At 44.8% G+C, this 25462-nt stretch overlaps 2 protein-coding genes across 5 annotated transcripts in view; one reads left to right on the forward strand and one right to left on the reverse strand.

Moving 5' to 3' along the window:
* LOC119181451 (uncharacterized) overlaps positions 1-25462 on the forward strand; it is a 607968-nt gene that overhangs the window by 215086 nt on the left and 367420 nt on the right. For all 4 annotated transcript variants that reach the window (XR_012888604.1, XR_012888603.1, XR_012888605.1 and 1 more), the window contains exon 19: positions 2464-2540. Coding sequence is in view for 1 of the 4 variants with exons in the window: in XM_037432704.2 (XP_037288601.2) it covers positions 2464-2540 (77 nt within the window). In the remaining 3 variants the exon portion in view is untranslated. The remainder of the gene's footprint in view (positions 1-2463; positions 2541-25462) is intronic.
* Positions 1-25462, reverse strand: part of LOC119181453 (uncharacterized) — a 159530-nt gene that overhangs the window by 97195 nt on the left and 36873 nt on the right. The window lies entirely within an intron of this gene.

Below are 25462 nucleotides of genomic sequence, written 5' to 3' on the forward strand. Positions count from 1 at the left end.
GCTCGCAGACAGAATCCCGATGTGCGAGCGCGCGAGGCAAGGGACATCGCAAGCCATCCATCGTCTAAGAACAAATAAAAGTTGATTTGTGTATATACACACACAGCGTTTCTCACGTCTTTACATGATCATCGACTGGGCGAATTACACGGAAGATTCACAGTTTACCGATGAATCCCTCCGGAGCTTCGCCCATTCATCATCATTGACCCCGTGAATATGCCGTAATTTTTTGTATTCCATCAATTGTCATTGCTTCTCTTTTTTTTTTGACCTTCTGTGAGGGTTGAGTCTATTAAAAAAATTTAAAATATAGTATTTACAGTTAAAGTTCTCTGAAATGATTTCAGCGGTGATTACACAGGTTCCAGCTAGCAGGCAGAAACAATTCAGTGAACAAGCTTGAAACAGTTTTTTTTACATGCAATGATTTTTTTTTTAGTTGCACAAATTTTTTGAATTTTTTTATTTACAGATACTGCAGGTTCTTCTCAGGCCCACACAGGAGTGAAAACAAACAAATACATTGACAGAAATTTGACATACAACTTGACAATACATCAGTGTTGCTTGACGTAATTTTAAAACGTACAACACACATAAGAGGAGGCATAAATATGCTTACACAATCGCGTGTAATCATATGATACGGTATGCATACATTAAAATTAACACAATGATAATGTCTTCCAATTTTGTAACGACACTTTAACCAAAGCTTATATTACAAATACGCTGAGAAAACAGCTCTAATGACACAGAGTTGACCGTCTCTTCAGGTAACATATTCCAATAAGAAATTGCTCGAGGAAACAAAGAAAACTTATGCAAATTAATGTGGCTAATCGGTTGCCTAAAAGCCTTACCGTGATAAATTCTCGCTGATCGTTTGAAAGGCTCTTGGATGTAGCGTTTCCGCGACATATTGAAGTGACCGTAGTAAAGCTGATAGAGGAATTTCAATCTAGATATGACCCTATGCTGCTCGAGTGTTTGAAGGTTTGCCCTATTACGTAAAGTGGTTACACTCGAGTGACGCGAATAAACAGAATAAATGAAGCGCAAAGCTAAATTGTGCGCTATTTCAATTTTACTTATTAAGTATTGTTGGTAAGGGCTCCAAATGACATCTGCATACTCCAACGTAGGTTGCACTAGTGACGTATAAGCGTTTATATTCACAGGAGGAGGGGTACTGCGCAACTTTCTTTTCAAAAATATTTCTTAAGTGCACCCTGACAAATGTTATTAATGTGTGTTTCCCAACTGAGGTTGCTTGTAAGTGTGATGCCTAAATATTTAACCTTATCGGACCTGTTGATCGTAGCATTACCTAAAGAATAAGTGAAGCCGAGAGGCCTCTTTTTGTTATTGAGTGTAATAGAAGCTGTCTTAGTAGCATTTATTCTTAAAACTCACTTTGTACACCATGTCTTAATTGAGTGCAAGGCATTGTTTAATTTAATTTGGTCATCTCGGGTTTTAATAGCTGTGTATACCATGCTGTCGTCCGCAAATAATTTAATATGGATAGGGAGTTCAACAATAAGATAAATATCATTTATATATACTAAAGAAAGTAGAGGGCCCAGTACCGAGCCCTGCGGGACTCCAGAGTACACATCCAACTCTTCAGAGATACACTCATTAATGGCAACACACTGTGTTCTAATTCTTAAGTAACATACTATCCATGCGACTACTTTCCGTTCAATGCCAATTGAGAGAAGTTTTGTAATCAAATCGGAATAAGGTACAACATCCAACACCTTTGACAAATCTAGAAATATAGCGTCGGTTTGACCATTAGTATTTAGTGTACTAATTGTCATCAGTTATTTCAGATAGTTGGGTAACAGTTGACAAACCAGATCTAAAACCATTCTGTTTGGAATTAAACAAATTGTTATAATCGAGGTAAGTAATGATGGCCTTATAAATAATATGCTCGAAAAGTTTACAACAAGTACTTGTTAAGGAAACTGGTTTGTAGTTGCTAATTTCTTCAGAAGAACCAGATTTATGCATGAGAATAATCTTTGTCGAGCGCCAATCATCAGGAATAGTCGAAGTGCATAGGGACGAAACGTAAATTTGATGCAGATATTTAGCTACCCATGCAGCATATCTACTTAAAAAAGTATTGGACAGTTGATCGAGGGCAGCTGATTTCTTCACGTCTAGTTTATGCAAAAGGTTGAAGACACCATCCTCTGTTATTTCTACTTCAGGCATAGGACAATCAAAAATGTATGACGGCAGCGCTGCATGCAGAGCTGTCCACGTGAACACAGATTGAAAAAAGGCATTAAATTTGTTAGAAATGGTATTCGAAGCAGTTCTCCTATGTCTTTGTGAACACAACATAGAAGAACTGCTTACATGCATGTGTGGAAATGATAAAGCATGCCACTAGTCAGACAGCAGATGCTACTACACTTTCTTTTTTCCTTTTTCTTGTAGAGATGTGACATCACTTGCAGTTGCCGCCGTACTTCCATCCAAACACAACAAACTCAGGATCGACGTCTTCACAAAAGGTACAATTGTTAAACTTTGGAATTTAATGATGGTGTTCATTCTTTAATATTACTTGAATGAATGCATGTAGTGAAGATCTGTCACATGCACAACGAGCATTTGCATCAAATGTGATAACATGAGGCCAGTTCTCAGCTGAGCTAGTTAGAGCATCTTTGTGAGTGTTTCGTAAAAATGAAAATACTGTTGTTTTAATGAAAAATGGTAGTTTATATCCCACATCTATACAAGATTGCTTCCTAGTGTGTGAAGCCTACGCACATGAATTTCATTTCATTTGTGCAGTCAGTGATAATTAGCTTGCCCTGTAATATTAAGTCAAATCTCATTGTAGAGGGTTGAGATCTAACATTCAAGATATTTTGTGTCTAAACACACAAAATATGATGTTAACCAAGAATTTTTATAAGTGATCTTTCAAATACAATGAATACCATTAATTCAAACACGTTTATTTGAACTTCCAGTTAATTTGAACTCATGCTGTGGTCCCGTCAAAGCTATGTTTATTCCAATTAGTGAAAACCACCTGTATTTTGAACGCGCAAGCACTTGCGACGGTCAACATACCGCGCTCCGAAAATGCTCTCAGTATCACACCCAATCTCACGCCAGCATCTCTGGCACCTCAATCCTGTGCACAAAAAAGAAAAAAAAAGAAAACGAAAGAAAAGGCTGCGGCAAAATGTTTGCTCTCTCCTAAATGCCGATCTGGGATGTGCCTGTGCCACGCTTGTCCCTTTTCTATCCCTATCACGTAGAGAGACTTGTCATTTTCTTTATTCAACACCCCGCACGAAGTGAGCAAAAAAAAGAGAAAGCTGTCGTGCCTCTCTCTCTAATGCTGATCTGCTACGCGCCGATGCTACGCTTCCACCTTTCCCGTCCCTGCCATGTAGAAACCCTTCTCCTTTCAACGCTGCGCGCAAAGGGAGCAAAAGAAAAAAAAAGAAGCTGCTGCCTAATGTTGGTTCTCTCTCAAATGCCGATCTGATTCTCTCCGCGTGGAGACGCTCCTTCTTTCTCGTCATGTGCTGGCCACGCTGCTTTTGTGGCGCAAAGTGTAGCAGCCAAAACGCAGTCATTGCTGTCGTCTTTAGAGAGTGTTGGCGTTGGCACTGGACATTGCCGTGCCCAACATCTCTTGTCAAGAGAATGATGAAGCTGAAGTAGGAATGCTTTGCAAACTGCATGCAAAATTGATTGACTCGCTGCAAGGCAAACGTGTGTAGATGCGCACCACCGATTACTTCAATTAATAACGAGTGTCCTGTGATTTGTGAATAAATGTAAGTCTTCTGAAACTTCACCCTCATGTGTTAGCTCAATGCACATGCCCAACTGTATCTGTTCAATTAGCTTAATTCGAGCTTCTTTTAATTCAAACAAATTTTCGGGCCCCTTCGAGTCCAAATTATCAAGATTCAAAATGATAAAACTATAACGACTCATTTTGCTATAAGCAATAGCTCATTATATTCTTATGGGGTCATGACGAGGACGAAGGAAGCAGATGGTAATTACAAGATGAACTGTTTATTCGGCCGAACTTGTGGCCCGTAAACTGAAGGTCAGATTACAGTGATGCCCACTAACACTAATAGCGGTGAACAGAGCATCGGCTTTCAATCAACTTATGAGCAGTGAAGCACGTCTGCATTTATACAGTTGACATCAAATATTCTAGCGTTTCCCGCAGGGGTGTCTGGGCAAGCAGGCCTTTGGTGTGTAGCAACACCACGGACCCGAGCTAACAGAGAAACGGAGGGTTCGACTCCCTTCCACGCCTAGCCGTGCGTGGCTTTGCTGTGTCCGGGGAAAAGGGGATCCTGGGGGTTGAGCCGACGCCGGGTGATTGGACCTTCAAGGCACAGGCAACACACCTCCTTGGTCCTGGCTTCACGTAGACGGTACCCCTGGGCTGACCCACCCAGGGGAAATCGGCAGTCGTCTTTACCTATCTCTCCCTCCCTAAATCTTTATATCTCACTTTTTTTTGTCCTGCCATCTTCTCTCTTCTGTTTACTTCCAATCTTTTCTGGCCGCGAGGGTTAATTTTGTGTATGTGCTGTGTCTTGGGCACAATATATTTGGTTATAGCGGCTGTGTACAGCTGACAATGACATCCCCCATGCAATTTTAGGGCCTGTCACGTACCCCGTGTTGGGCTCCATGGTGGGCGACTGGCATGGCTGCCGAATTTACACCTACTTTGTGGATTTTACTTCTCTTCCTTTACTGCACAATCGTCCTTTCTCGAAGAGAGGGCGATCGAAGAGAGGGCGACTGAAGACATTTCCAATTATTTCAAAAAACCAAAAGAAACTTTCCCCCCCTAACATGTAATTCACTGCGAAACTGCTGAAAAGAACGCCAGAACAATCTTAAATTTTGTTGTCTCCAAATGCCTCACTACAGCACTTGGTCCAGGTTACCAGGCTACAAGAATGGCCAGTGGGGATCTCCTCGTCGAATTAAAATGTCAAGATCAATATGTAAACGAAATAAAAGTTTATCCAATAATAAAAGTTTATCCAATCCAATTCAATATGTAAACGTCTCGAAACTAGAATTGTTTGGAAACATTCCTATCTCAATTTCACCACACCTTTCTTCAACATTTCTCGGGGCGTTGCGTCCGATCAAGACTTGCTTGGCCTCACTGAAGGTGAGCTCCTCAAGGGTTGGAAGGACTTGCAGGTGACACAAGTTTAAAGAATAAAACAGGCATGATAAGACAGAAGTCCCAACCAATAACCAAGAAAATAAAGTCTCAAGGCATGAAAATGCGTCGGCAGGCCAGAAGAGAAAGCTGGCACAAGTTTTTATAAGGGATCGATTCGTATACACAAGAAGCTGGAATATGGAATATGGTTGGTAAGGTAGCAGGTAGACAAGTACACTCACTCCCACTCGTAAACACACAGGGTGACAGCCTGGAAGATCAGGCGAACTTCCTCGGTGCACACTACGAGCAAGTGTCTAGCTCGTCACACTATACTGAAGCTTTCCAAAGATATAAAGCAAGAATAGAATAGCAGAAACTAGAACACAAGTGTACAAAATACGAGGCATACAACCAACCTTTCAACTTAGCTTAGCTGCAAACTTCGCTAAACTCATGCAGTGATTTTGCCCTAGGCTACGACCGTGTCATGTATGAAATGTTAAAAAACCTGCCACTCAAAACGTGAAAAACTTTACTTTTCTTACACAATGCTATCTGTCTTTCTGGCACCATCCCTACTTCCTAGAAAGAGGCTATTGATATCCCTATTTTGAAACAAAGCAAGGACCCTTCCTCAGTTTCGAGTTATGGGCCCATTGCACTTACAAGCTGCTTTTGCAAACTTTTTGAAAAGATAATAAACCAGTGACTTTTACATTTTCTTGAAACACACAATCTGCTCGACCGATTCCAGTGTGGGTTTCGAGAGGGTAGATCCACCACCGTCCATCTGGTGCGTATGGAGGCAGAGATTCGAGATGCTTTCGTCCATAAACAATACTTCCTCTCTGTGTTCCTCGATATTGAGAAGGCTTACGACACAACATGGCGTTCTGGCATTGCTGTGTTGGGGGCTGGCTGGTCCCGACGAAGCAGAAGAAGAAGACGGCCGACGGAGACGTACGCGGCCGGCGGGGACGCCGACCAGCCCGAACACGCGGGTTGGCGCGAAACGCCAAAGGAAAGAAGAACAACCGCACTCCACGGTTACCCAACACACTCACTGGTTTTATTTTACAGTCGCCTTGAAATCCTAGATGCCAGAGCGGCGCCCCCTGGCATCCTCACATGTCATTCCGAAACCGAAACCCAGAACACAACAACCATCCCCTCCTCGAAAAAAGCACACCTATACACTGTTTATATTTATACATGCTCGATACCAACATATTTTACAAGGTATGTACGTTAGAACATACGAAATTTCAGAACACGGCACACCGAACTCGCACACTAAAAGTCCTGCAAATGCACTGACAAACAAAAAAATTTACACAACTGTTCGGAACAAGAGTTCTACATCACATAGTCTTCGAACCGACGCGGCTTCTGCCGCTTCCGCTTAGGGCGGGCCCTTTTGGGTGTAGAATCAGGTGTCTCTGCACCTTGGTCACTTTTGCTCTGATGTGACACATCAAGAGCAGTGGAAGATTGTGAAGGCTCTGAACGAGCGTTAAAATTCGCGATCTCATCAGAGCTCGCAGCATGAGCTTCGGAAGAATTTTGCGGAGCGGAGTCCGGCTCAACGGTCTCAGCTGTATTTGAAGGTTCGAAGTGAACCGTATGACTTGGTGTACTTGAACCAGCGACCCCGATTGGTAACTCCTCCCCCTTTGAAGAAGAAATGCCTGTACATGGAGGCCACATGTAACAGTCTGATGCGTAGTTGAAAGGCCTGGACGGAACGTGATGAGGAAGACCTTTAGGTGTTGAAGGCGAATCCGTATGAAAAATAACAAGGCGCGAAGCATTCCAGATATTACCATCACTTAAGCGAAAAGAAGTGGGGCTAACCTAGCCCAAGACTATGTAAGGACCCCGATACTTCGAAGCTTGCCTGGCACACGAACCTTGACTAGATCGCCAGTGCGAACTTTGGACTGCTTTGCACCTCGACGGGTGTCGACATACTTTTTCATTGCTTTTTGACGAGAAAAAACCCTGGTACAGATTTGATCAGGAGAAGACACTGCTATGTTACGAGGCAAAGACACTATGTCGAGAGCAACTCGCGGTTGCCTACCGTCGAGAAGTTGAGCAGGAGACACTCCCGTGGTGCCTTGTGGTGTGAACCTGTACGAAGCTAAACATTCAGTCAAGACTTGCTTGAGGGGACGGTGCTCTAATTGGGCGATCTGGATATGTTCCTTCAGAACGCGATTAAAGCGCTCGATTTGGCCATTTGATTGGGGATAGAAAACTGATGACCTCAAGTGCTGAATTCCTCGTTGTGAAAGAAAAGCCTCGAAATGTTGGGACTGAAACTGTGGACCATTGTCCGTAACTATGGCATCAGGAAAACCTTCCCAGCTGAAGATTGAAGACAGAAACTCAATGATGACCTCAGAAGTAACCGTATGTGTGAAACAAATTTCTGGCCATTTGGAATGGTAGTCGATGAGAGAAACAATGAACCAGGCATTTTGCGGAACATTACTCAAAGGACCGGTGATGTCCATGCCGAGTTTCTGCCAAGGCCGATCAGGCCACTGGACTGGCTGCAACGGAGAAAATGCAGGTTTGGCAGACTTGTCAGCTGCCTGACATATGTGGCAGTTGTAAACTGCATGCTCGACCTGCTTGTCTAAGGCTGGCCACCAGTACCTGTCTCGGAGATTCTGTTTGGTGCGGACAATGCCTGGATGGGCCCCTCATGGGCAAGCTGTATTAGCTTGTTACGGAAAGAAGCAGGGGGAATCACGCGTTCATTGCGGAAAAGCAAGTCCTCGACACAAGACAGTTGCTGTCGGACTGCAAAGTAAGGCAAGAATTCAGAAGCAAGAGCACATTTGGAAGGCCATCCTTCACGTAAATATTTGAGAACTTGAGACAAAGTGGAATCTGCAGCTGTAGCTGCCTGAAGCTCAGCTTTAGTAATGCAGGAAGTAACTAATGAAACAACTTCCTCATCCCGCTCTTCAGTAATCGGTATCTGAAGAGGAAGGCGCGACAGTGCATCAGCAACCACGTTATTAGAACCTTTGCAATATTGAACACTGAAATTATAATACATGAGTTTGGCACACCAACGGGAAATGCGAATGGGGCGGCGGCCTCGGATCCTGCAGAAAGAAGAGCAACTAGTGCTTGGTGATCTGTACGTAATGTGAAGTGCCGGCCCCACGAGTAAACATGCCATTTCTCACAGGCAAAAAGACACGCGAGAGCTTCACGCTCTCCTACTGAATATCTGCGTTCAGCAGGGGTCAATGTACGAGATGCAAAAGCGATAGTGATCAGCTGATCACCTCTGAGTTGTTGAAACACTGCTCCCAGTCCAACATCGGACGCATCCGTCGTGATGCCGATGGGAAGCTTCTCCTTGAAAATACTAACAGCTGGCTTTGAGGCCAGTATTGACTTAACTTGAATGAAGCTCTGCTCAGCTTCAGCTGACCAGTTAAAAGGCTGTGCTTGACGAAGTGGAGTACGCAGTGGTTCAACAACATCAGCATAGTGAGGAACAAACTTGGCATAATAACCAACAAGACCTAAAAAAGATTGCAAGGTTTTAACATCAGTAGGCCGTGGGGCATTGACAATGGCCTGAACTTTAGATTCAACAGGTGTCAAGCCGCGGGAACTGACATTATGTCCTAGAAATTGTAACTCATTCACAGAAAAAATGCATTTGTTATTAAGTTTCATACCACATTCACTGATGCGGTTGAAAACAGTATGCAAGTTAGCATCGTGCTCTTCGCGAGTACGTCCCCACACCAAAATGTCATCCAAGTAACAAAGGGCGCCATTACAACCCTTAAGAATAATTGACATCATTTTCTGAAACCCTGCAGGGGCAGATGCAAGCCCGAAACACATGCGGCGAAACCGAAACAAGCCTTCGTGCGATACAAATGTGGTTAAGTCTCTACTGCACTCAGAAAGTTCAACTTGGTGATAAGCGGACGTGAGGTCCAGCTTGGAGAAACATACCGCTCCGGAGAGCTGATGAAGCAGTTCTTCAATGTGAGGAACTGGAAACCCGTCTACGACGATCGCCTTGTTCAGTTCTCGTAAGTCGACGCATAGTCGAAGGGATCCATCTTTTTTCTTGACGACGACCAGTGGAGAAACCCAGTCGGAAGCAGAGACAGGCTCGATGATTCCACTGGCTTGAAGGCGAGACAGTTCCGCAGAGACTTGCTCACGGAGAAGAAGATGAATGCGGCGCAGCTTGGCACGCACAGGGCACACACCTGGTCGACGCATCACTTTATGCACAAAACTGCGCACACAACCCAATTCACGGGTGAACAGGTGGTGGAATTCAAAAGTGTTGGCCGGAAGATTATCTTGGACGTCGACTTGAGCACACGTCATAGACGCACCATCGATGTTGATGGACAAAGCACTGATGACATCACGTACCAAAAGCAAGCTGCCATTGGCAGTTACATAAAAAGTAATGGAAGCAGTGCGACTGCGATAGGAGACCTGAGCTGTAAATTGACCTAAATTATCAATCGTTCCCTTGGAATATGTTTGTAGAACGACGTGTGAAGGCAAAAGCCGAATGTTGGAAAAATGACTATGAAAGTCAGCGGCACTGATTAAAGAGACTGAGGCACCAGTGTCCACGAGAAATGACAAGGGCACATGGCCCACTGAAGCTACGATGCTGAGCTCGGACGTAGTGTGGAGGCCATCCACATTTAAAACAGTGACCGTATTGGTTTGTGCAGTGCTCGGAGGAGCGGACGAAGAAACTGGTTCAGGAAGATTTGCTGGACGGCAATTGCATACGGACTGAAAATGTCCGATTTTTCCGCACGCAAGACAAGTGCGGTTTCTCGCGGGAGACTGCGCAAAATTGGCTAAATGCCGAGCCGATCCACAACGATAGCAATGCGCGGTTGCGCTTGGAGAGAAAAATTGCGAACGCGAGTTAGGAGCTCGGTGCTGTTCCTGAAAACCAGAATTCGGCGGAATGGGGTCGCCATATTGTCGGCTTCCTCGCCCCCGTGACGCAGAGGAGCCGCCATGTTGGCCGCCACGGAAGGACTGTGCAGGCGGGCGTTCATGTTGGCCGCCATGCCGAGACGAAGGGCCGCCATGTTGACGCGTTCCGTGAAACAAAGAGCCGCAGCCTTAGCCCCCCGCAGCAGAAATTTGCTGCACTGAATGCGGAGCGAATTGCTCCAACTGGGAGCGAATAAGCTCGTCCTCTCGTGCAATCGAGAGCGCTTCGGATAATGAAATCGAGGAGGCTTTTTGAAGCATGCGGCAGCGGACGTTTTGCGAGGCTACCGCGGTGAAAAGCTGGTGGCGGATCATATCATCGTCGAGCGCGCCAAAGCCGCACGACGCGGCGAGCGTTCGAAGAGAAGTAATCACCTCGGCGACTGGCTCGCCAGGAAATCGTTGTCTTTCTTGGAATTTCATGCGTGCGAGATAATCGCACAAGACATCTTTAAAATGCTCATCGAAAAGAGCAACAGCATTCTTGAAGGCATCGCCCGACGCTGGCGTCGGCGACGCGTTGGTGGCTTCCAAAGTATAGAAGAGCTTTAACCCGGCAGGGCCCAGCGCGTTGAGCAGCAGGGCCCTGCGACGCTCGGGCTTGCTGGCGTCCTCCCCGACCGCGTCTACGTAGGCCTGAAAGACCAATTTCCAGTCCGCCCACGGAAGTGGCGGGTCTCCGGGCGAATGAAGAAATAGGGGAGGTGGATTAGGAGACGCCATTTCAAACAAAAAGAATGGAGAGGTGCAGACGAGACGAAATTAACACCAGTACACTGTTTGAAAAAGACGACAGAGGCGGGGTAGCTGAATGAAGAAGGAATGAAGCAACGCAGCACACAGTAGCCACCTTGCTGGGCACAAAGAGCGTCTAGGGTTAGCAGGGTAGGTTCATTAGAAGCAAGAAGAAGACGAACACGGTGAACGAAATGGGTTCTTACAGGTCCTCGTCGCCATTGCTGTGTTGGGGGCTGGCTGGTCCCGACGAAGCAGAAGAAGAAGACGGCCGACGGAGACGTACGCGGCCGGCGGGGACGCCGACCAGCCCGAACACGCGGGTTGGCGCGAAACGCCGAAGGAAAGAACAACAACCGCACTCCACGCTTACCCAACACACACCCTGGTTTTATTTAACAGTCGCCTTGAAATCCTAGATGCCAGAACGGCGCCCCCTGGCATCCTCACATGTCATTCCTAAACCGAAACCCAGAACACAACAGGCATATTAAGAGACTTCTCTCACTTGGGTGTGCACGGTAGAATGCTTTCTATAATCGTGAGTTACTTGTCTAATCGGACATTCCGTGTCTGTGTGGGCAGTGTTCTCTCTCAAACTTTTGTCCAAGAAATGGGAGTACCACAAGGCAGTGTATTTAGTTGTACACTTTTCATTATCGAAATGAATTCATTGCACCTGTTCATTTCCCGCAGTATGTTCTATTGTGCATATGTCGAAGACGTTCAGCTTGGCTTCAAGTCATGCAACCTGGCAATGTGTGAGCGGCAGGTTCAGCTAGGTTTAAACAAGGTCTACAAATGGGCATTTGCATGGAAAATGGATTCCGACTGAATCCACAAAAAAGCACATGTGTCTTGTTCTCCTGAAAGAGAGGCATCCACTCAGAACCTGACATTCAACTGAATGGTCAACGTATGTCTGTTAATGCCGAGCATAAATTCTTAGGCCTAATATTGGACCACAAGCTAACCTTCACACAGCACATCAAGCATTTAAAAACAAAATGTGTAAAAGCCATGAATGTTCTAAAAGTGCTGTCACGTACTACGTAGAATAGTGACAGGCACTGTCTCATAAATTTGTACAGGAGCCTCATTCGCACCCGCTTAGATTATGGGGCCATTGTTTATCAGTCTCCGACTCTTCAGTCTCCGACTTATCAGTCTCCGACTATCAGTCTCCGACTCAAGTGCTTTGAAGATACTGGACCCCGTGCACCATTTGGGCATCCGCCTTTTTATGGGTGCTTTTCGCACCAGCCCCCTAGAAAGCCTTTATGTTGAGTCAAATGAGGGATCGCTTCATCTGCAGAGAACTTACATGTCCTTTGTATATTTCCTTAAGGTGAAAGCAGACAAGAAGCACCCCTCATACTCCACTATCAATGATTTCTCGAGCTCCATTCTGTTTCAGAACAGGCCTTTGATGAGGCAGCCCTACTCAGTTCGCCTGAAAGGTCTAGCTGAGGAAACTGGTGTGTCACTTGAACACAGTTTATGGCTCCTGTAGAATACCTGCCACAGTGGCAGCAGCAGACTATAGACTGCGATGTGTCTTTCCTAGAAGTCACAAAACACGTGCCTACTGCTCATATCCGAACATACTACCTGGAACTTCAACACAAATACAGACGGCTCTAAGTCTAACTCCTCTGTGTCCTACGCTGCTGTCGGCCCATTCTTTTCGTATGCTGGCCCTCCACATCCAAACACAAGCATCTTCACAGCGAAAGCTTACGCGATACATGTGGCCGCTAAAGACACCAAACAGTTACAACTGCAAAAAGCAGTAATTTATAAGGAATTCCTCAGTGTGGTAACAGCTCTGCAAGCTCTTAAAAAAAACCTTGTCCTCATCTCACTTTACTCCATTTTATGCATGCACACTCTACACACTCAAACATGTTGTAGTGTGCTGGGTGCCAGGGCACCGTGAGATCCAAGGCAACGTGATGGCGGATCAGCTTGCTGCCTCCATTCATGAAAGCACTGCCACTACATCCATATCGATCCCGGCCCTTGATCTTAAACCGTCTCTCAAACGAAAGCTCAGGAACTGCTGGCAGAGCAAGTGGGATAGACACACACAAAACAAACTACATGTTATTAAACCACACCTTGGCCATTGGCCACCAAAATCACGTCTAACAGAGGTAACACTAACGACGCTCAGGATAGGACACACATACATGACACACTCATATGTTTTGTCCGATGGCAGTCCACCATTGTGTGACAGATGTGGTGAAACACTAACAGTTCTTCATATTCTTATTCAGTGTGAACAATTAGACACTCTAAAAAGACAACACTTTCCATTACCCTACTGACAATATATACCATTACACCCTGCAATGTTCGTCGATAGGAAACCACTTTTCACTCATAAATCATTGCTAGCTTTTTCAATTGTGTCCGCTTCTACCACATAATATACCGAGGCATTGCGTAGCGCGACTTCTCAAGAGAGGTTGTTGCTGTGTTGTCTACATTGAAAAGCACTTGCCTCGCGGCCCTTAGACACAAGGGCACTGATGAGGCATTTGTGCTAGTGCCAAATATTTTTACACATGCTTTTATTTTGTCACCCATTTTTACTATACATATCACGCCACTGTCATGATTTTAATACTTATGTTTTTACCCGCGTTAGCACGAAGAATTTTAAGGCCCTTATACAGCCACGCACCATATCATTGTTCACATCTTTAGTCACTGAAATGCGCTCTTTGGCCATCAATTGGCCCTTGCGCCATAAAGCCCCACACATCTTTGAATATTCTAGCGTTATTTATTTATTTATTTATTTGTACCCTCAAGGCATACAGGCATTTCAGAGGGGAGTGGGTTACAAGGTTATACAAAAAACTAAAAAGCAGCAACAAAGGTAGTAAGCAGATAAGTACAAACATACATGGGCCCTAATCATACAATGTTAGCTAGTGCTGCACGAAACTGATGGTTGTCTTCGATTGCGGCGGTCAGTCCGGGAAGGCTGTTCCAATCTTGTGACGTCCGAGGAATAAATGACTGAAAGAAGGCATTGGTGTTGCATGGTACTGTTCCTACTTTGTGTCGGTGATCCATACGAGAAGAAATATATGAAGGAGGAGTAATTAACTCACTGAATAGGGGCGAATTATGGTAGTAAATTTTGTGAAAGAGACAGAGGCGAGAGTGTTTGCGGCGCGAAGTTAGAGTGGGTAATTGAAGCAAGTTTTTCATGGACGTGACACTTGCCGCACGGGTGAAATTACCGAGAATGAAACGTGCTGCGTTGTTCTGCACGAGCTCAAGTGATTTCACCAGATAGTCATGGCTCGGGTCCCAAATGGATGATGCATATTTGAGTTTAGAACGAACCAATGATTTATACAAAAGTGTTTTTAAAGAGGTAGGTGCAGAAAAGAAGTTGCGGCGAAGGTAGCCAAGCAGGCGATTAGCATTATTAATAACGGTATTAATATGAAGCGACCAGGTAAGATCAGTTGTTATGTGAATTCCCAGGTATCGGTACGACGTCACAGGTTCAAGAAGTGTGTTGTTAAGGTAATAGGAACCCGTCGAAAGGGCTGTTCTTGAAATGCGTAAGACTTTGCATTTAGTTGTATTAAGTTCCATTAACCATTGCTCACACCAGTTAAAAATTGCATTAATGTCCGATTGCAGTGCCGTAACGTCGTTATCGTTGTTAATTTCTCGAAAAATAACACAGTCATCTGCAAACAAGTGAATATTAGAGAGAACACAGCTAGGTAGGTCATTAACGTATATCAAAAACAAAAGTGGTCCCAAGCCAGAGCCCTGGGGAACGCCGGAATGAACAGAACTGGGTGGAGAGTCATAGTTATTGGCTGTGACGAACTGGAAACGATTAGAAAGGAAATACTCAATCCATGCAAACAACTTAGGATCTAGATTTAACTTGCTTAGTTTGTAAAGGAGTAGTTTGTGAGACACTTTGTCAAAAGCCTTGGAGAAGTCGAGGAAGATACAATCAGCGGATGAACGGCGATCTAAAATTAAGTGTAGCTTGTGGGTTAATGAAAGCAATTGGGTCTCGCACGAGAACTTCTTTCGAAAACCATGTTGCGTGGGTGAGAAGAAAGAGTTAAATTCAAGAAATTTGACCAGATGGGAAAAAATTACATGTTCGAGAATTTTGCATGGAATGCTTGTTAGTGATATGGGTCGGAAATTGTTAGGCGTGTGTTTGTTACCGGACTTATGGAGTGGCACCACCTTCCCGACTTCCCAATCCGCCGGCAGGATGCTCGTGTCGAGGGTCTACTGGAATATTTTGCACAAAATAATAGAGGAATACACAACAGTACTTTTTAAGAACTTCGTATTAATAAGGTCAACACCGGGGCTCGATGAGGGTTTCAGTGACTGGATTATTTTACTTACACCACCTGGGTCAGTAACAATGGGGTCCATGGAGAGATAATTACAGTTCTGAAGTTCAGGTATTGAGGGGTTAGAAGAAACAACAAAGTTCTGGCAAAAAACTGCATTGAGTAGGAAAGAACATTCGCTACTGGGTATAATGGAACCATCTGGCCCAGTCAATGTAATACTATTCGTTTTAGAAGGAGTGATCACACGCCAAAATTTTTTAGGGTCGTTAATAAGCATAGAAGGAAGGGTGCGCTGAAGAAAGTGTGATTTGGCAAGTTTTACTGCTGCAATGTAAGCTTTGTTGGCGGTTGTGTATGCGTTCCATCGGTAATCACTCGGGGATTTTTTAGCCAGACGATAGCAGCGCTTTTTTCGATTAGACAGCCGTTTTAACTGCTTGTTGTACCAAGGCGCCTCCGGGTTAGAATTTATTGTGCGCAGAGGGATGTATTTATCAGTTAGTTCGTGAACTTTATTTTTAAATAGGTTCCAGTTTTCTTGAACGGTACGCGTATCAAAATGCAACAAGAAAATGTCCAGAAAGCAAGCTAGTTCGTTGTTAATAGTTTCAAAGTCTGCTCTTGAGTAGTCGCGAATTTGCTTAGTTGAGGTCGTAGCCTTGCTTAGTGGAACGTTTATATTAAATGAAAGGAGCGAGTGGTCGCTCAGACCAGGTAAGTATGAAATCGGGGAAGCAAAATTAGCGTGCGTAGTTAATATCAAATCTAGTATGTTCGCGGTCTCTTGCGTGGTTCTAGTCGGTTCAGAAACGAGCTGGGAAAAAGAAAATAATGAACAAAGATTGAGAAATTCTGTTGTTTGAGATGAAGGTGGTTTGGATGCGGGGGTTTCCGAGGACCAAGAAATATGTGGGAAGTTAAAATCACCCATAAGGAATATAGGAGCAGTGGGGTGTCGTGTAGAAACAATATTCAGCGCATCGTGTAGTTCAGACACAAACGTTGGGGGATATGAAGGTGGACGGTAACAAACGCCCATAACAAATTTCCGGTGCCCAATGTCAACGCAAGACCATACAGATTCTAAATCAGTGTGAACGTGAATTAAGTGAGATGGATAAGACTTTTTGACAGCAAGTAATACGCCACCGCCTTGACGCAAGGTGCGATCGCAGCGATAAATGTTAAAACAGGACACGTCGAAGATTTCATTATCATGAATGTGTGTGTGCAACTATGTTTCAGTGAGTGCTACGATGTCTGCGCTAACGGTGTTAATGACAGAGTTAAGGGATTCCCGTTTGCTTGTTACACTGCGAGTATTTGCTAGAATTACGGAGACACATGGCATCGGTGCTCTAGCTCCCCTCGCGTGTTCCTAGCTGGTAGGCCTGCCGGACAACGCAGACGCACTCGCCAAAAGCGGTGCGGCAGACGTGGCATTGGGAAGTGGCGCAGTAGGTGGCGCCCGTTTTATTTCTTTTACGCTGTCAGACACGGTATCGTACATGAAACACCGGTCATCTATTATTAGTTTGTTATAGCGCAATTGGAATTGGGGAGAGTGGGGTTGGCCTTTGCCGAATTCTACAAGTTTCTTTCTAGCCTGCCTAGTTGCGACTGAGTAATCCTCTGATACCGCAATGTCTTTAGTTTTTAAAACAGCGCGGTCGGAAAGAATCGCTTCCTTCATCTTGAAGCTGCGAAATTTAATGATGACCGGACGAGTTTTGGAGCTGGAAAAGGTGCCTATGCGGTGAACGCGATCGACATCGTTTCCAGTAATGGCTTTTCCTGTCGCACTTGATAGTGCAGCTAGCGTCTTCTCCTCTGTGTCTCGCCACGATTCCCGCGAGTCCGGGATGCCATGAACGAGCAAGTTACTTTTCCGTGACCTGTCCTCTAGGTCGTCCAGGCGAGATTGCAAGACTTCCTGCTGCGACATCAAGCGTTCTGCAGCGTCGCTGACAGCCGCCAGGTCACCACTCATCTGCTCTATCACTTCCGACTTTGATTCTAAGCATTCAAGACGGCCGAAAATGTCAACCAGCTTTGTTTCTATTGCCTGCTGGCCGGACTTGATTTCTCTGATATCTGTTTGAAGATCCGCTTGCCCCTTAGTTAATGCGATTGTCCGTTCGTTGATGTCTTTGAGTATCTGAAGCATTGTGTTCATTTGCTCCGAGTTCGCATCCTGAGGTTCGTCGGGAGCTGTGGATTGGTTTCGGGGTTTAGAAGGACCAGGGTTAGTCTCTATGTCGCCTGACAGAAGCAGCAACAGCGCGACATCAACGCAATCGAGCAATGTTTCACAAAGCACTTGTGGGCATGGGAGCAGTATCAAAAAGCGATTGTTAGATCGCTGTGCGAAAAGTGAGTTATTGCTAGGGGTGACACAGATTCCAGAATAATCTGTAATGCTCACGAAGTGGGCGTAATCTTAACGAAATGATCTACTTAAGTCCTGAATCTTCTCGAACACTGTACAGCCGGTTTGTGCTAAGAATTATTGACAATGAAATGGGGCAATAACAAAACCTTAAAAGGGAATGTGGCATTGCCCCCCTTTGAAAAAAGCACTGTCCTGATAAAAGACGAATGTACAATAATCAAGAAAATATACAATGGGTACAAGCATTAAAGCACAGCAATAACAACAAAGTACAGTCCTCAGATTTGCTCATAATATGGCTTCAGGCGCACGACATGGACGATTTATGAGCACGGTGCTGTTGGGAGGTCGTAATGCCATCCAAAATAACTTTGTAGTCGAGTGGGCCGAGACATCGGACTACCCTGTATAGTTTGAAGTATCGTCACAGAAGTTTTTCACTGAGTCCACGCCAACGTATCGGCCTCCGCACCTAAACTCTGGCACCGAGTTAGTATTCCACGAAGCTTTGTTAAAGGTTCTAATGGCGGCTGTCCGTTGTTTGCTGGTTCTTTGTGCACAGGCGGGCAAGTTGGCGAGCTTATTCAGCACGCTGAAAGTAGAGAATGACCTCAATGTTATCTTCGTCAGCGACATTTGGTAGCATGGCGTTGAGCGACGTTGCCGGGTTCCTTCCATAGAACAACTTGTATGGCATCATCTGCATCGTCTATTGCACAGCCGTATTGTATGCATAGGGCATGTACAGAAAAATGGCATCCCACGTTTTTTGTTCCACATCGACATACATTGCTAGCATGTCGGCGATGGTTTTATTTAGATGCTCGGTCAGGTTTGTGGGTGGTACGCGGTTGTATGGCGGTGGCTTGTCTGGCTGTATCTCAGGATTGCCTTAGTCAGGTCAGCAGTAAATGCCATACCTCTTTCGGTGATTAGTACCTCTGGGGCCCTATGTCAAAGGATGGTGTTCTCATCAAAAAACTTGGCTACCTCAGCGGCACTGCCTTTAGGCAGGGCTCTCGTTTTGATGTAGCAGGTGAGGTAGTCAGTAGCTACGATGATCCACTTTTATTTCCACAAGTCAACGTTGGGAACGGCCCCAAGAGGTCTTTCCCTATCTGCTAGAACGGTCGCCGGGGTGGGTCGATTGGCTGGAGGAAGCCTGCTGGTCTTGTGAGTGGTGTCTTCAGTTGTTGACAGTCTCAGCATGTCCTCACGTAACGAGTGACGTCGGCTGTAAGGCGTGGCCACTGTTACCGCTCTTGTATCCTTGCGAGCGTGCGGTAAACAACAAGATGTCCTGCAGTCGGATCATCGTGCAGGGCCTGGAGGAATTCTGGTCGCAGAGCTGAAGGCACTGCAAGAAGGTACTTTGCTCAAAGTGGCGAGAGGTCCTTATTTTGGACAAGGTCGTTTTGCAGTGAAAATAACGTATATGCCCATTTGAATACGTCTGGAACAACGGAGGTGCTGCCCTCGAGGTATTCAATTAGGCCCCTAGGGTCTGGGTCGGCCTGCTGTCGTTCAGCGAAGTCGTCAGCAGCTATCGTTTCCAAGAAGCAGTCGTCATTCAGGTCATCGGGTGGCGGTGGGTTGATGGAAGATTGAATTGGACATCGGTCCTCATAAGGTTAGTGAGTGGCTCGGTGATGGGGGAAAAGTTTCTGCCGAAGCACCGCTAATAGGCGCACAGGCTGAGAAATTGACGCATGGTCTTCTTGTCGGCAGGCAACGGGAATGTAGCGATGGAGGCCGTTTTCTGTGGATCAGGCCTTACTCTGGACTTGGTTATCACGTGCCCCAAGAACAAAAGTTCCTCTTACACGAAGCGGCACTTTTCTAATTTCAGGGTGAGTCTAGATGTCTTGATGACTTCAAGTACAGCTTCAAAGTGCCGAAGATCCTCGTCGAAGCTCAAGGAAAACACGACGACATGTTGCAAGTAAACGAGACAAGTCTGCCATTCCAATCCTGCTAGCACTATGTTCACGATGCGTTGAAAAGTCACAGGTGCCGAGCAAAGACTGAAGGGCATGACCTTGAGCTTGAAAAGGCCATCTGGTGTTATAAACGCCATCTTCTTTCGGTCTTTCTAGCCAACTTCGATTTCTAGTAGCCTGTCATGAGGTACATTGACGAAAAGTTGTTCGCGTTGTGGAGTCGGTGCAAGGCGTCATCTGTCCGTGAGAGAGGATAAACATTTTTTTTTTCTGATTTTGTTGAGGCAGCGATAATCGACACAGAAACTTAGAGTTCCGTTCTTCTTTATTAACACCACTGGTTACGCCCACAGACTCTTAGATGGTTGGATGATGTCGTCGCGTAGCATTTCGTCGACTTGTCTTTTTATGGCCTCGAGTTCTCATGTCCAAACTCTGTAGGGGCTCTGCCGTAGTGGTCTGGTGCTTTCCTCTGTAATGATGTGATGTTTCTGGTGAATTTTCGACGACGACGAAAAGCAATCTTTGTATTACGGGAGCAGAGCCTTGAGTCGTTCTTGCTTATGCTTCAGAAGGCTCGGACTGATGTTGAAAGTTGGGTGAGGAGCTTCGTTCCTCGGAGTAGGTTCTGCTGAATAGGTGAGGGCGAAAGCATTGGTCTCTTTCCTAACTTTGTTGATTAAGGTGACCATTGTTCTTTTGTTTACATGTTTGTACTCATTGCTGAAATTCGTGAGCATAACTGTTGCTTTTCCACCCCGAAGCTCTGCGATTCTTTTTGCAACGCAAATATCACAGTTGACCAACAGGTGCTGATTGCCATCAATGACGCCTTCGATGTCTTGTGGTTTCGGAGTGCTGACAGAAATGATGACGCTTGAGTGAAGAGGGACGGTGACTTGTTCTTCTAGCACATTCAGGGCACGGCTTCCTGATGGCGTGCGTGGCGGTGTTGCTTTTTCTGTGGATAGTGTTATGGACTTTGTTCTTAGGTCGATGACCGCAACATGGAGGCTCAAGAAGTCTATTCCAAGAATGACATCTCTCAAGCAATGCTGTAGTATGATGAAAATTGTGGGATATATGCAGCTGGTAATGGTTACTGTGGCTGCACAGATTCCCGCCGGTGTTACTAGGTGACTTCCGGTTGTACAGGTTTCAGGGCCTTCCCAAGCGGCCCTAACTTTCTTCAACTTAATGATGACGGAACAGTCGGCTCCGGTGTCGACGAGAGCTGTGATGCTGTGGCTGTCAATGAGAATGTCGAAGTCGCTAGTTCGTCGCCTGGTGTTGCAGCTGGGTCGCTGCATCGCATCACGGCTACAACAATTTGTACTATTATTTCGACATTGCATCATCAGGTCTTCTGCTGGCCACGAAATTTTGACGTCGGGACTACGGTAAGGTTGCGACGGGCTCTTGAAGTTGCGCCGTGGTGTCGTTGTCATCGGCAGAGGATCTTCGGTTGTTCATCGTACAGCAACCACACCACCATCGGTTTCTGTCCTTAGCTTTCCGAATATGGGCCCCAGGTCGGGCCAGTTTACGGCCGGCGGCGAGGGGACATGTAGCGATCGGGTGAACGTGAACGTGAAGCTTCTTGGGGCATCCACTGTATTGCTGCAAGGTAGTCAGTGATGTCCTGTAGTCTTTCCCCCGCTGTGGATGCAACGCATCGATGGCGAAACCATGTAGTCTCATTTGGTGGTACTGACAGTGGCGACAGGTATGGCCAGCTTCTTCACAATGGTAGCAGAGTAGTTGGTGGTTGGGGGCACGCCACACATTGGTTTTTCTCGGAATGTGCGCTGGCCGGCAGATGGATGGTATGGTGGTGACGGTAGCTGTTGGTGGAATCGCTGTGGGGGAGCATCTTGTCGCGGGCGTGGAGGGGCGTTGCGGCACACAGCAGTGGCCTAACTCATAGCTTCTAGCTGAGGCAGCGCTACTTCGAGAGCTCGAAACGATTGCCGAACTTCCTCACAAACAATGTTGGCGATTGAATCTATTTGAGGCTGCGCCGATGGTGACAGCGTGCGCAGCGCCTCCAGCACAATCACCCGGATGATCTAGCGCAGGTCGTTAAAGCAGATTTGTTGAACGTCTCCGAACTCTGGCATTGAGGGGCAATCAAACTGACGAGTGCTCATCTCCAGCGTCTTCTCAATCCTTGTCGCTTCTGAGAGGAATTCATGAACAGTCTCCGGTGGGTTTCTCATCAATCCCGCGAAGAACTTCTGTTTGACCCCTTGCATAAGGAAACTAACTTTCTTTTTCTCGGTCGTGTCCAGGTCTGTGTGACAGAACAGGCGGATCATTTCTTCTGTGAAAATGGTGACATTTTCATTTTGTAGCTGCACCCGGGTCTCCAGCAAAGCAGTGGCCCTCTTTGCGAGCGACGCTCGTGAACGTTTGCAGCAATGCGCCACAGAAGAGATCCCAGGTTTGAAGCGCAGACTTCCGATTTTCGAGCCAGGTCCTTGCGGCATGTTCCAGGTAGAAGTACATACACGTACATAGACTTACGTGCATAGACTATTGCACGGGCTTAAGAATGTAGGTTCTGGGTACGACATCGATGTTTTTTTTTTCTGGAAAACATAAGATAGGTCGCATCTGCCCGATGATTGGCAATGCCTTGCAGAACAAGCAGGGTAAAGGAAAGTGCACCATTAATCATAGGAACACGTAAATTGAGTGTGTTAAAAGAGTTGTGTATGCCACTTCATTATCATGTGGTGGGGAGTACAGGGGAAAACAAAGCGATGTGTCAATGTTCGGCTGAGAGAGCATGAGCTATCATTTCAAGCGGTTACACAACTTTATCTGCCGGTTCACTGCAGGTCATGTAGGTGTCATCCTATCTTTAACAAAACCACTGTCATTTTTGAACGTGCAAATCAACTGACAAGGGAAATTGCTGAGGCTTATAATATATCGATTAGAGGCAAGAGATTAAGGCATATGTGAAGCATCCGTATTTTTGCATGAGAATGAATTTGATTACTTGTGTTGATTTTGATTATCTGTATGTATGATGATGCTGCCGAATGTTTCTTGTGTCTTGTGAATGTCTTTGTTTTTGTACACCGACTATATATATATATATATCTATCACAATTCAATTTTTAATAAAAAGTTAGTTGAAAATTCAGCGCCGTATTTTCTTTCTATTTTGCTCCTTCTTTGTGTCTGTGTTTCTGGTGTTGTCCTGTAAAGAAGTTCATGATCAATTCAAACCAACTGGCCTAACTTACCGTCTTACTACAAACTGCGAAACTTCAAATGATTAATGAAGCACACATTACGTGCATTTGACATGCGCTTGTTTTCTGAAAGTTTAGCAACTTGTAGCATGAGAAAAATAGACTGTAGTCAGTATATGAGTTTAGGAACATCTTACTGTAGCCTCTGACTTCAAAAATGCTAATCTGTGAAACCAGAATTTTGAGCTTTGTATGTTCTTATCCCCAAAAGAACATGTATTTTCTAAAGTATACTTGGTGCTGAGGGTTAAACCATGCCGTCAACAAAGTGCGGATGAAAAAAAGAGTTTGTCTGTCAAGCACCAGCATCGAGGTGCAACTTGAAAAGTTCAGACAAGATGCTTTATGAAGTGTTTCATATGTATTTCAGGCATCATTTTCAACTGATACTGCAATATTGAACCAGAACTCAGTAAACACCTATGTATTGTTCCTTCTGAAGTGAACCCTTGTGTAAGAAGTTTTGTTATATTTGTGTGCACGAGAAAATTTCTATCCGAATATCTGAAGCATAGCACTCATTTGAAGACCGATGTGAAAGTGCCACATTTGTTGCACTTGTAATCGGCGAGTATCCATGCTGTGATTCGGCATGTGTAAAGAATGTTCAGTTCTTCCTAAAAAAATAGTCCAGGAGTGATTCTTCAGGTTACCTATACTTATCTCACCTGTTGTCGCCATGTTTAAGTTAATATAATTCTATACATAATGAGATGTGAGATAAAAATATTTCCTTTGACGCAGAATTTTTCTGACACTATAATTTAATCTAAATAAAAATAAAAACAATTTATTCATTGATGTAATGGCACATTTCAATGTTGTTAGATAGGAACACGATTATTTTACATTACGAGAACTTGTTATGCGATCTAGTCTCAAAATCTAGAAGCAACTAGGAATGGTCAGTAGGGTAATAAATTGGGCTAGTTAACTATTGGTGGTTAATGGTTTCTTGTTGCACTGCATATGTCAAGATGAAGACGACACAGGCACCACCTGTTCTGTAGTCTTTGTCTTGTCCTTGTCATCCGCAGTGCAACAAGAAATCATGAACAAGGAATGAGCTTCTTGCATTGCTGTTTTGGAGAAACAAGTACAACACAGCACAGCTCTCATCACAGTGGATTCCGAGCTGCTTTCGTTAGTCAAAGTATGCCAGAAGTCAACCTCTGGTTGCAGCGTCTCCTGCCTCTCGATAGGCTTCTTCTTGAGGATATTCCGAATGCCGTAGTGTATTCCTGACAGCATATTTCCTCAATGGCACCAGTATTTGGGAACTCATGCAGGAATCTGTAAAAGCAGCTCTCAGTACGACATGACCAGTGTGCTTCTTGAACATCAGTTTCACCGATATCCTTGACTATACGTGCGCTGTGTTTGGGTTGTTTTTACGTGTCCTACAAAGCTGGTTGATGTGGCAAGAAGTGATACTTAGGCACAGAAGGGGGGGGGGGGGGGGGCACTTTTGTTAAGGCAAATTCTGTTGACATCATTAAAATGAGTAGGCACATGACATTGTGGTCTTCAAAAAAATCTTTTTTATTGACTTGTATATTGTGTGCTCTGCTACATGTGTCACTTGAAGTTGTAAAGTTTTATTTAATACCAAGAGGACATTTGCGATACCATTTTCACAAGTTCAATTTTGTGGAAGTTTCAGCTTCAGCAAAACTGTGAAAATGTTGTTGCAAGAAACCAAGTTAGGAGAGACGCTTAGTGATACGCAAAATAAATTCAACCGGCAGTTAGGATAAAGAAAGCACTAAGGGTGTTAATGCTTGTCCTTAACTGTACTGTGATAATTATTACATAAATTGAAATGAATTTTGGGGCAATTACAGCAATAGAAATGCCCAACTAAGTGGGTAGAGAATTGTCTTCTGTGATAGCTCATTTGGTAGGGCATCATGCACATAATTTGAAGGTCGTGTCACTTGAAGTTGTAAAGTTTTATTTAATACCATGAGGACATTTGCGACACCATTTTCACAAGTTCAATTTTGTGGAAGTTTCAGCTTCAGCAATACTGTGAAAATGTTGTTGCAAGAGACCAAGTTAGGAGAGACGCTTAGTGATGGACAAAATGAATTCAACCGGCAGTTAGGATAAAGAAAGCACTAAGAGTGTTAATGCTTGTCCTTAACTGTACTGTGATAATTATTACATAAATTGAAATGAATTTTGGGGCAATTACAGCAATAGAAATGCCCAACTAAGTGGGTAGAGAATTGTCTTCTGTGATAGCTCATTTGGTAGGGCATCATGCACATAATTTGAAGGATGTGGGTTTGGATTCTAGTCATAAAAATGTGGCTTTTCAACCACTCTAGTTAGTTTTAATTTTAAGTCCAGGGTTCAATGGAAATATGTTTGGTTGGGGAAATTAATGGTGGAAGTCAGTAAGCACCGATGAATTGTTAAAATAAAAGCAGAAAAATATTTCAACCCTGCTATGAAGGTCTATTGCAAATTGTTTCAAATATTTTGCAACAAATTTTTGACACTACACTTGAAGATACCAATTAATGCCC

Source organism: Rhipicephalus microplus, unplaced genomic scaffold (genome assembly GCF_043290135.1).
Source record: "Rhipicephalus microplus isolate Deutch F79 unplaced genomic scaffold, USDA_Rmic scaffold_14, whole genome shotgun sequence".
Lineage (NCBI taxonomy): Eukaryota > Metazoa > Arthropoda > Arachnida > Ixodida > Ixodidae > Rhipicephalus > Rhipicephalus microplus.